The sequence below is a fragment of the Ranitomeya variabilis genome, chromosome 4 (genome assembly GCF_051348905.1).
Source record: "Ranitomeya variabilis isolate aRanVar5 chromosome 4, aRanVar5.hap1, whole genome shotgun sequence".
NCBI classification, from domain to species: domain Eukaryota; kingdom Metazoa; phylum Chordata; class Amphibia; order Anura; family Dendrobatidae; genus Ranitomeya; species Ranitomeya variabilis.
This window is the reverse complement of record NC_135235.1, coordinates 203,423,374-203,434,215: the sequence shown is the minus strand read 5'-3', so window position 1 is coordinate 203,434,215 and position 10,842 is coordinate 203,423,374. Positions and strand designations below refer to the sequence as shown.

The following is a 10,842-nucleotide window of genomic DNA, read 5'->3' as shown; positions in this document are numbered from 1 at the left end:
GGATGAGAATAGAGAAATGATCTTGGTCACCCCTGCAGAACCACTCTTTGATAGGGGTTGTCTTGCTAATTGCCGATCATTTCTACTTGTTTGCTCCATTTGCACAAAAGCAGGAGAGATTGATTCGCAATCAGTGTTGCTTCATAACTGGACAGGTTGATTTCACAGAAGTGTGATTGACTTGGAGTTACATTGTGTTGTTTCAGTGTTCCCTTTAATTTTTTGAGCAGTGTATAATGTATGTACACAGTGACTCCACCAGAATAGTGAGTGGAGCTCTGGAGTATAATACAGGATGTAACTCAGGATCAGTAATGTAATGTATGTACACAGTGACTGCCCCAGCAGAATAGTGAGTGCAGCTCTGGGGTATAATACAGGATGTAACTCAGGATCAGTAATGTAATGTATGTGCACAGTGACTGCACCAGCAGAATAGTGAGTGCAGCTCTGGAGTATAATACAGGATGTAACTCAGGATCAGTGCAGAATCAGAAATGTAATGTATGTACACAGTGACTGCACCGGCAGAATAGTGAGTGGAGCTCTGGAGTTCAATTATTTTTTAAATATCTATATAAAAATTATAACAAAAAAGGTCAAACGGTGGACAATTAGTTATTCCAAATCAATGTTCAAACTTTCCAGTGTGAATGAGATCAAATTTGGTGCTTGCAAAGCAATTTTATGACCTACAGCAAGGGATGGAGAAGGATGTTTTTTGTGTGTTTTTTCCATAATGTCATCGGCTGCTATAACCATATGATACTTACATTGACCCCTACACACATACAGTCTCTAGGCAGGTGAACAGGGAACTATTTATCCGCTTTTCCCCGCACCCCCTGAATTCATGTCACAAAGGCCCAATTTTAAGGGTGTGTTCCCAAAGTGCAGATTTGCGGATGGAGCCCGTACTGTAAATACAAGCCATTTTGCTATTTACAGGTGATTACAATTTTCAGTCGTTCTTCAGATATTACTATTTTTCTTTTGTTTATGGCTCGTTGCCTCGGAGACCAACCACCGCCGCTCACAAGCTCTTTCCTTTTGAGCCTTATAGCACAGTTTTGCTGCTGACCTGGATCGCTTGTACTCGCTGTTACTACCATTCCAGACCAGCTTTAGTGCAGTTCTTAAAAGCTAGACAACAGCGGTGGTCGGTCTCCTAGGAAACGAGCGATAAACAAAAGTCATAAAGGTTACTATCTCAGGAACGGTTGCAAATTTTAAAAAACATTAAGTTGGAAAAGTGCTTGTATTTACTAGAACTATCCGTGAAGATAGAATTAACCCTTTCCTTTGCTTTGACATTATCTGAAATTTTTTGGAAAAAATAAAAATTCTAAAAATGTCTATGAAATGTCCTCCTTATTTGTGGTCTTACGGTTATTCTTCTCATACGTACACGGATTTTCCACCCCTGCCATCTTCCTATTCTCCAACATTTCCTACATAACTTATTTGTATTACTATTTTCTATGACAAATAGTCTGATAAGTTATTTTTTTCCTTTTGTTTCTGAAATTCCTTTGAAATGGAAACCAAATAAATCCCTTATTTCTTATAGTTGTATTTCCTTTGTTCTTTATTTTTAACAGATGGGTGGTATCGCGAGGGTACTGTTATGTAGCTACAGTATTTATTACCCGCACATATATGTCCACTATGTCCTGTCTCCCATTCATTTCTATAGGAGAGAGCTTGCAGTACCATTCACGGCCACTACGCAACGTACCGTTCTGCCACTTTAAAAGTTCTGTCGCCCCTTGAAGTGGTTGTCATCCCTTCAAGGGAGCAACAGGGCTTCGAAAGTGGCAGAGTCCAGGATATTTTTTTTCTACATACCTAAAAACTAACAGGCAGATAATAGTTGCTAATTACCTGCCTGTTCTACCGGTGCTGACTCTGCGGAATCATCGACTGCTCCTGCAGGCAATTCAGCAGCTCCACATCAAGCAGCTTTTCTTCTGTTGACGGGGCATGACTGCCGACGTCATGCTAATTGACAGCCGGCTCCCCGCAGTGAGGCAGTGGGGAGCAGGCTATCAATCAGCATGATGTCAATAATCACTCCCCATCAACAGAGCAGAGCGGAAGAGAAGCCGCTGCTCTGTTGACATGATGTCTGCGGAAGCACATGAGCAGTCTGTGATCATTGCTAATTACCTGCTTGTTTTACCTGTGCCGACTCTGAGCAGTCACCGACCACTCCTGCCGGCGACTCAGCAGCTCCACGTCAAGATAACAGCTTTTCTTCTTCTGTCAACAGGGCGTGACTGCCGACATCATGCTGATTGACAGCCGGCTCCCCACAGTGAGGCAGTGGGGAGCCGGCTATCAATCAGCATGACATCTGCAATCATTCACCATCAACAGAGCAGAGCAGAAGAGAAGTCACTGCTCTGTCGACGTGACGTCCACGGAAACCACAAGAGCAGTCTGTGACCATTGCTAATTACCTGCCTGTTTTACCAATGCTGACTATGAGCAGCACCGACCGCTCCTGCCGGAAATTCAGCAGCTCCACATCAAGCAGCTTTTCTTCTGTTGACGGGGCATGACTGCCGACATCATGGTAATTGACAGCCGGCTCCCCGCAGTGAGGCAGTGGGGAGCCAGCTATCAATCAGCATGATGTCAGCAATCACTCCCCATCAACAGAGCAGATTGGAAGAGAAGCCTCTGCTCTGTCGATGTGACGTCCGCGGAAGCCACAGGAGAAGTCTGTGACCATTGCTAATTACCTGCCTGTTTTACCGGGGCCAACTCTGAACAGTCACCGACCGCTCCTGCTGGCGATTCAGCAGTTCCCCATCAAGATTAAAGCTTTTCTTTTTCTGTCAACAGGGCGTGACTGCCGATGTCATGCTGATTGACATCCGGCTCCCCACAGTGAGGCAGTGGGGAGCCGGGTATCAATCAGCATGACGTCTGCAATCACTCACCATCAACAGAGCACAGCGGAAGAGAAACTGCTGCTCTGTCGACAGGACACCCGCGGAAGCTGCAGGTGAGATCTGTGACAGCAGAGATCGACGCCGGGCACAACATGCAGGTAGTTAGCAATTACCTACCTACTATTTCTCTGGCCTATAGTGAAAAAAATGTAATAGTCCCGGATAACCCCTTTAAAGGTGTTGTCCACTTTTGGAGCCAAATTTTTTTTTATTTTTTTTTTGTACCTGAAAAAATTGGATTTCATTAAAAATGTTGCACCATTTTTCATTTAGAGGCTTTTTTTTCTCTGCACATTCAACTTTGAGGGGGTCATAAATCAGCGGAGAGAAGCAGACTGTAGCCTTAGGGATCAGGATCTTTCGGTTACACCTCTGCCTTCTCCGATCAGTGCCCCCTTTTTTTTTTTGGCACGTCACCACCCAAGTTTTCTTTAAAAAAAGAAAAACTTAAATCACTTTTTCACGAGGAGGCGGTAGAAAAAAAAAATAAAAAATAAAAAATAAAAATTCCATATAACTTACTGACAGCTTTATTTTCAAGTTCCAACAAATATTCAGGTCGCAGTGAAACACGGAAACCCTGGGGTGGTAACACCTTTTTTTTTTTTACTTTACCGGATTGTTTCATCATAGCGGACGCGAAATGAAGCCAGGAGTGTCAACAAGGTTTTACGAGGTGCGCAATACGGCGCGGTGCTCCTCCGTCCTCGCTGATCACACTCCATGTCCAAAAAAAGGATTATAAATACAACTATTGTGATATGACTTTTTAATGGTAAGTACACCAGCCTCATCAGGTGTAAAAGACCTATTTACAAAGTTAGAAGGGGATCTTAAAGGATCGGCGGCATATAATATATTTCTAATGCAAAAGCCATTGAAGAAATACGCGAGCAGCCCATCAGCAAACTCAGAATACTCAAAAAGCGCAGAAAAAAAATAAAAAAATAGATTTCTTTTATTTTTGCAATTTTTTTCCATTATTATTAAAAATAAAAATGATCTAGACATTTTCACAACGGTCACTGATGCTATTCTAGAAAAAATAATTTCTGTCTGACACGCACATTAGCAGCAATAGACAGACTCCGACCCTATCTTTTGTATGGAGGCGTCTAATGAGCGTGTGCAGAGGTCATTGTGAAAGGAGGAGGAACTGTGATTGTGATATCGTGTATTATCAGGCGTATATAAAGGTATTACCTGCCTCTGATGATAATGAGAGTGCTGAAAACTCTCCCTGAATTAATTGGAAGTGTCTAAAATTACCCCAGTGGCCAGTGTGAAAATTTGCAAGATTAATCATTTTGCTATTTAATTAATACAGATTGTGAAAATGAAAAACATTTTCTGATGATGGCTTCCCTTTAATGGCTGGGAGTACATGAAAACTATGTGTGCACCTTGTCTATTGTATGGCTGCCATTTAGCTTTTATATATATATATATATATATATATATATATATATATATATATATATATATATATATATATATATATATATATATATATATATATATATATATATATATATTTTATTTTTTTTTGCAGAAATATAAAATTCAAAAATGGAGGATTATTTAATTAATTAATAGCATTTCTTAGGATATATATATATATATATATATATATATATATATATATATATATATATATATATATATATATATATATATATATATATATATATATATATATATATATATGTTACAACAAGTTCCTAAAAGTTTGAAAATATTAAAATAAATACAATAAACAATCATATTTGGTATCTCTAAGTCCTTGAAAGTCCAACCTATTACAATATAAAATTATAAAGAGGAGGAAAGAAAACATTAAATACCAGAATTGTGATAAATATGTGATAAAAAAAAAAAAAGTGCAGCAGCTGCAGAGGCACCATCAGCCTGCAGAGGGCAGTGTCTCAGCACGAGGACGACTCCTCCACCCGCACCCGCAGCACTTACTATACTGGTTGTTCCAGGAGATGCCTGACCTAAATCCTCCGTTTATTCTCTGCTGTATTTTTTTGTATTCTTGTATAATATCCTCTTTATCATTCAGTCTTGTCTTAAACTAACGGAACCTCTTCATCTGTGCGGGAGTTTTGTCACAGGCAGCAGCACGGGCAGCCCGCGGGGGCCTGCCGCCGCGTATATAAAGGCCTGTGGGTGCCGCACGTGTTTCTCTTCGGTGAAGGCAGCGGGAGGGATGGACGTGTTATGCTGGAGCTCGGGTGACGCCATGGCCTGCAGGTGAGGGCTGTAGTGTGGCTGCTTCCTGCAATATGTGACTTGTGCAGTTTCTCCTCCATGGACAAGTGACTCTATAATAATGAGGTCTATTCCGTCCAAGCAAGCAGAGGTTTAATCTTCTCCCTTGATCATTTAAAGGGGTATTTGTATGTCCCCACCATATTACTAGGGTATGATATAAGCTTCATTATCAGTGGGGGTCTGATGTGTCACCTTCCTGCTCTTAAAGGGGTTGTCACCTACTTCTCCATCTGACAACCCCCCGACCCCTTTAAGAATGAGTTGCCTGCACTAACGTGGATGCTAATGCGGTGACCACATTGCAGCATCCCCCTAGTCTTAGAGGCTGGCCTCCTTGCTAGTTGTAACATGCAGTGCATGCCCCTTTAATCCTGGTTCACACAGCCACCACTAGGTGGCGCACCTTGCATATAGAATCCTATAGATACTGAAAGTTGGCTGCAATGCCTTGTTTAAAGGGATCTCTTCAGCAGGATGTTGCCCCTCTTCACAAACTGCATCTGTCTTTCATAGACAAGTCCAGATGTCCCTTTTACGTTTCCAGTCCCTTGCCAAAAAAATCAGATTTTTATTATGCAAATGAGGGTGAAGCACCTCTCGTTCTGTCTCAATTACTTGCCCCTTCCTACTGCTTTATTGACCACGTCTGTACTGTGAAGTCAAGCAGGTTGTGGTTACTTTGCATGTAAGGTGTTTAAAGCCTCCTATCCCCTTTAAGATCTGCCAGGTCTATGCAGTAATAGTTAAAGGGAATGTCCAAGGCTTGTGAATCCTCATAGTGCAAACTGTCAGGATTCTCCAGTAATGGGCTGGTGCATTTTGCACACATGCCAACTAGACATGTAGTTTCACTCAATACAAGGGAATTGAGCAAGGCCGGACACGTTTAGTCTGAATGTGGCCGGAAGTGTGCATGTTCCAGACTTGCAGTTGCTTACGGCCACATTCTGACTAAATGTGTTCACCTTTGCTCAGTTCCCTTGTATTGTGTAGCCACATGTCTAGTTGGCATGTGTGCAAACTGCATACTTGGAGTCACATGACTGCTGCCACCAGTGAATCCTAACAGTGCGCATTGTGCATGCTGTGAGGATTAACAGTTCTGCAGACTTGTATCCTAAGGCCAGACATCCCCTTTAAGGACAAGAATAAAGCACACATAGCCCAGACTGGCTGAGTGCACGCTTGTTTCTAAAGTGAGTTGCTGCCAGATGAGCATTGGGTGTGGATCTGATGCCACATCCTCTCCCCAATGATGATGATTCTAATTGTTCTCTCTCATCTAGGACCATGTGACCACGTGGCAGGAGCCTCTGCAGGGTGTAAAGTCTCCCAAGATTTCCATGCCTCCAGTGTGACAAGTAAGTGTTTCCTTGAAGACGTTCTTCCCAGGCTTCTTGGACATTGGCTGTGTAATAATGGCCATTACTCTGGGAAACCTGATGGATTTTGGCAATTTCTTTGCATGACTTGATAAGTGGAATGTATTGTGCGCTCTGTCCCTATGATGCCAGCACTGGGCTCTGAATCACTGTGATGGATACCTGTGCCCCTCTGTCCTGACATGCAGGGGGCCTGAGGGACAGCAGCAGCGCAAGCCCCGATACAGAAACTAAAAGGGTTCCTAAAAAGTGGGAATTTGGTGAACTGGTTACCCTGCAGTCCTAGAGCGGCCGATCACCCAGGCAAGGAGCATGCTGTACAAGTGTTGGTCCTTTGCTTTACAGCTGGTTGCACTCCTGAAGCTAGCTGGGTCCCTTCAGCCTGTCCCCCATTCTTCTCCCATATTGGGGTGCACAGATGGGGTCAGTGGCATGACCTGTCAATCTTCAGGAGGGCATTGGGAGCGGTGCGCTCCATATTATCTTAAACGCCCCTTCACACTTAAAGGGTGTTTCTGCAAAAAATAACTATTCAATCCAGGCACTTGTTGCACCCTTGATTCAGTGCTCCTTCCACCTCCTTGTGGTCCATCAATCTCCTGGTCATTGTTGATTGACAGCTCTGCCTTCAGTCAGTAGTTTGAAAATGAGGGAGAAAAGCAAATACCGTAGGTGGAATGTTACACGGAACTGTTCGGCCACACAAAGGGTGCACTTAATGCCTGTGAACTGTCATTGTGCAGTCTCCTAAGTCCTATGTAGGAAAGTGGTGGTATCTTACATGTTAGGTTATGGTTGGAGTTGTGGGTAATTCCTTTATTGGTTGGTGCTGATATATTATTATTATTATTATTATTATTATTATTATATATATATTATTATTTACATGTGAGGAGGGGTATACATAGTAAGTACAATAATCTTGAACAATACAAGTCACAACTGGCACAGGAGGAGTGAGGACCCTGCCTGCGAGGGCTCACAGTCTACAAGGGATGGGTGAGAATACAGTAGGTGAGGATAGAGCTGGTCGTGCAGCGGTTTGGTCGATCGGTGGTTACTGCAGGTTGTAGGCTTGTCGGAAGAGGTGGGTCTTCAGGCTCTTTTTGAAGGTTTCGATGGTAGGCGAGGGTTTGATGTGTTGTGGTAGAAGGTTCCAGAGTAGGGGTGATGCGCGAGAGAAATCTTGTATACGATTGTGGGAAGAGGAGATAAGAGGGGAGTAGAGAAGGAGATCTTGTGAGGATCGGAGGTTGCTTGTAGGTAAGTACCGGGAGATGAGGTCACAGATGTATGGAGGAGACAGGTTGTGGATGGCTTTGTATGTCATGGTTAGGGTTTTGTACTGGAGTCTCTGGGTAATGGGGAGTCAGTGAAGGGATTGACAGAGGGGAGAGGCCGGTGAGTAGCGGGGGGACAGGTGGATTAGTCGGGCAGCAGAGTTTAGAATAGATTGGAGGGGTGTAAGAGTGTTCGAGGGGAGGCTACAGAGCAGGAGGTTAACAGTAGTCAAGGCGGGAGATGATGAGGGCATGGACTAGGGTTTTTGCAGATTCTTGGTTGAGGAATGTACGGATCCGTGAAATATTTTTGAGTTGAAGGTGGCAGGAAGTGGAAAGGGCTTGGATATGCAGTTTGAAGGAGAGATCAGTGTCATGGATATTGTAAACAGATCTCTGCTTGCTTCCAGCCTCGCACTGCTGATTATTGTGCAGTAATTATATTTGTCCTTTTCCAGGTGAATGGGGCTGGAAGATGATGCACGTATGAATCCCACTTACCAGGTATACAGTCCACTAATCCATAGATTGCTGGTCCCAATGATGGCAGCACTGGGCTCTGAAACCCGTGTATGATAACTGTGCCCTGCTGTGACTTGACATGCAGTGGGTCTGAGGGACAGTATGGCAGCAGGGAGGATTTCAGCTTGGTTCTGGCTCCTATCTGTGCAGCCCCTGAAGGAATACACTGGCAACGTCTGCAAGAGCTGTAGACTTGGCTCTGACTGACGGACATGCTGGAGGTCCCCATAAAGGGGACTAGATCAGTCCATAAGCACTAATGGCACTGGGGACAGGGGTGGTCTTTGACAATAACTTGTTGTGTTCTAGCACCACCTGTTATCTTCGGAACAGTAGGGGTACAACCTCATTACCCTAAAGCTACATGATGTGGAACGGACAGCAAAGTTGACTCAACTATTCCTAAATGTTTCATGCTTTATTTATTTTTTTTTTTTTCAGATCACCAACAAATGAGAATGATGGGACTACAGGCCACGTGTCGGGTGTGTACTTCATTCTCCTCTTTATAAATGGGTGTGTTCTGTCCCAATGATGGCAGCACTGGGCTCTGAAACCTGTGTATGATAACTGTGCCCCGCTGTGACATGCAGTGGGTCTGAGGGACAGGTGCTATATGGATACACCATGTGGACATAAAGGGGTTGGCCAACTCTTTTTGGTAGATTTGGGGCAAAAATAATCACTTTTGTAATTGGGTTTAATCTCCAATTTTAATCTTACATTTCTATCCTTGTACAGAATTTTTTTTTTTACGGTCTTCTAATATAATTTACTGTGTTTTAGGTGGCAGAATCTTGAGAATCGAGTCTACGGATCAGGTATATTTTTTTTTTTTATTCCTGTGACTAAATGTATTCTGTCCCAATGATGGCAGCACTGGGCTCTGACACCCGTGATGGAAAACTGTGCCCCGCTGTGACTTGACATGCAGTGGGTCTGAGGGACGCTAGTACATAGAATCTATAAATTACTTAATTGACAACTGTACATAGAATTACTAATTATGACTATCACTTGCCCTGATTATGGGGAAGGTGTAAAGTTGCAGACTTTTTTTTTTTAAATCCAGTGTAGAAGGCTGAATTTTTGCCAATAGGGAATTCGTCAGGCTTCAAGACTACAACTTTTTAAAGTTATGAAACTTTACATGTCACTGAGGTGGTGCCTTAATTTCTGTAAACTACCTTCCAAACCCTTGCTCTCACTTTTTTTTTTTTTTTCTCTTCCCCCTGTCTAAAGCTGCATTAAAATTCAGAAGTACTGATGGCAGTGGTGGGCTGGCTCTTGTCACTGCCATCATCTGTACTCCAAATGAAGACATTCTGATATTAATGCAGCAAAAGATTGGTGGGGGGAAAGAGGTGTGGAAGCCCCTTTTTATTTATTACAGGAATGAAGAATCGATGTGAATACTTTTCTGCCCAATGATGACAGAAGTATAGCCAATTAAAGGTATCACTCCTAGAATACTTCTGTCATCATTGGGCAGAAAAGTATTCACATCAATTTTTCTGGCTAACACTGTACCACAATACAATTTGTTGTTGTACATCAGGAATGAAGAACAATCCTTTCGTGTTTTGCAAAGTTTCATAACTTCATTCTGGACATAAAGTTGGTTAGTCTTGACGCCCTCTTTTTATCCATAAGGATCAGTGGGAATCTCGGGCATAAATCCAATCTGAGCAGTTGACATTGAAGTTTATCTGCTTGTTCATACATGACGCTACCTCTTGAGAATGTGAATGTCTGACTTTTCGTTTTCTGTTGCAGGTTTGTAATCCTTGAAGCCCTTGTCTGCAATAATCTTGAATGTCTTAAATAAAAAAAACATTACATGTAAATGGTGGTGGCTTTATTCTTTCTGCACAGTTTGACTGTTTTTGGGGTCTAAAATCACTCTTGCAAATCATCTGAGAACAGTAATTGGGCCAGTTTGCCCAAGTGTATTACAATTCCACTTTTATCATCTATATTAGTGAAATAATGGCTGGGATTGTCCTGGGTGAGATCTCCAAATCCAAAAAAGACCAGCAGCAAGGGTGATGGAAAGAATTCCCACTACGATGGACAACGCTAAAATGGTTCCATCTGCAAAGAGAAGAAGCTGTTACTTTTCTTTGTGATATTTAGTGACTCTGGGTATGACAAAGTCGTGGAGATTGTCTGCAGTGTTCCTAAAAGGCAATCTGTCAGCAGGTTTTTATGTAACACTTACCAAGGCTTTGTCCCTCAGACAATTTTGAGTGTTCGTGACTTTTTTTTTTTCTTTCTGATTTCAGAAATTACTTTAGATTTATCCGATCATGTAAGGTTTTTTGAGAAATGATACAAAACATAATCTGTTATAATATTGAAAGCTCATATGAACTTTTTCTGAAACAGTATATTCTGAAATGACATAAATCGCTGATCTAC

At 42.4% G+C, this 10,842-nt stretch overlaps 1 protein-coding gene, 1 long non-coding RNA gene and 4 other non-coding genes across 11 annotated transcripts in view; 5 read left to right on the top strand and 1 right to left on the bottom strand.

Annotated features, from left to right (window-relative positions):
• Nucleotides 1–5,065: 5,065 nt before the first annotated feature.
• On the top strand, nt 5,066–10,268 carry LOC143770247 (uncharacterized). Its single transcript, XR_013214581.1, has 6 exons — nt 5,066–5,216; nt 6,524–6,598; nt 8,358–8,403; nt 8,863–8,906; nt 9,208–9,242; nt 10,198–10,268. It is a non-coding gene; the product is annotated as an uncharacterized LOC143770247 (long non-coding RNA).
• Nucleotides 6,734–6,823, top strand: LOC143770880 (small nucleolar RNA SNORD88). The gene has a single exon (XR_013214787.1). It is a non-coding gene; the product is annotated as a small nucleolar RNA SNORD88 (small nucleolar RNA).
• On the top strand, nt 8,432–8,522 carry LOC143770883 (small nucleolar RNA SNORD88). Its single transcript, XR_013214790.1, has one exon. It is a non-coding gene; the product is annotated as a small nucleolar RNA SNORD88 (small nucleolar RNA).
• LOC143770881 (small nucleolar RNA SNORD88) lies at nt 8,945–9,030 on the top strand. The gene has a single exon (XR_013214788.1). It is a non-coding gene; the product is annotated as a small nucleolar RNA SNORD88 (small nucleolar RNA).
• Nucleotides 9,281–9,371, top strand: LOC143770882 (small nucleolar RNA SNORD88). Its single transcript, XR_013214789.1, has one exon. It is a non-coding gene; the product is annotated as a small nucleolar RNA SNORD88 (small nucleolar RNA).
• LOC143770245 (testicular acid phosphatase homolog) overlaps nt 10,257–10,842 on the bottom strand; it is a 112,526-nt gene continuing 111,940 nt past the window's right edge. For 2 of the 6 annotated variants that reach the window (XM_077259695.1, XM_077259696.1), the window contains exon 12: nt 10,261–10,515. In XM_077259695.1, coding sequence (XP_077115810.1) covers nt 10,395–10,515 — 121 coding nt within the window. In that variant the 3' untranslated portion in view covers nt 10,261–10,394. Of the gene's footprint in view, nt 10,516–10,842 lie in introns of all 6 variants that reach the window. The other 4 variants (XM_077259694.1, XM_077259691.1, XM_077259690.1 and 1 more) reach the window with 4 other exon arrangements.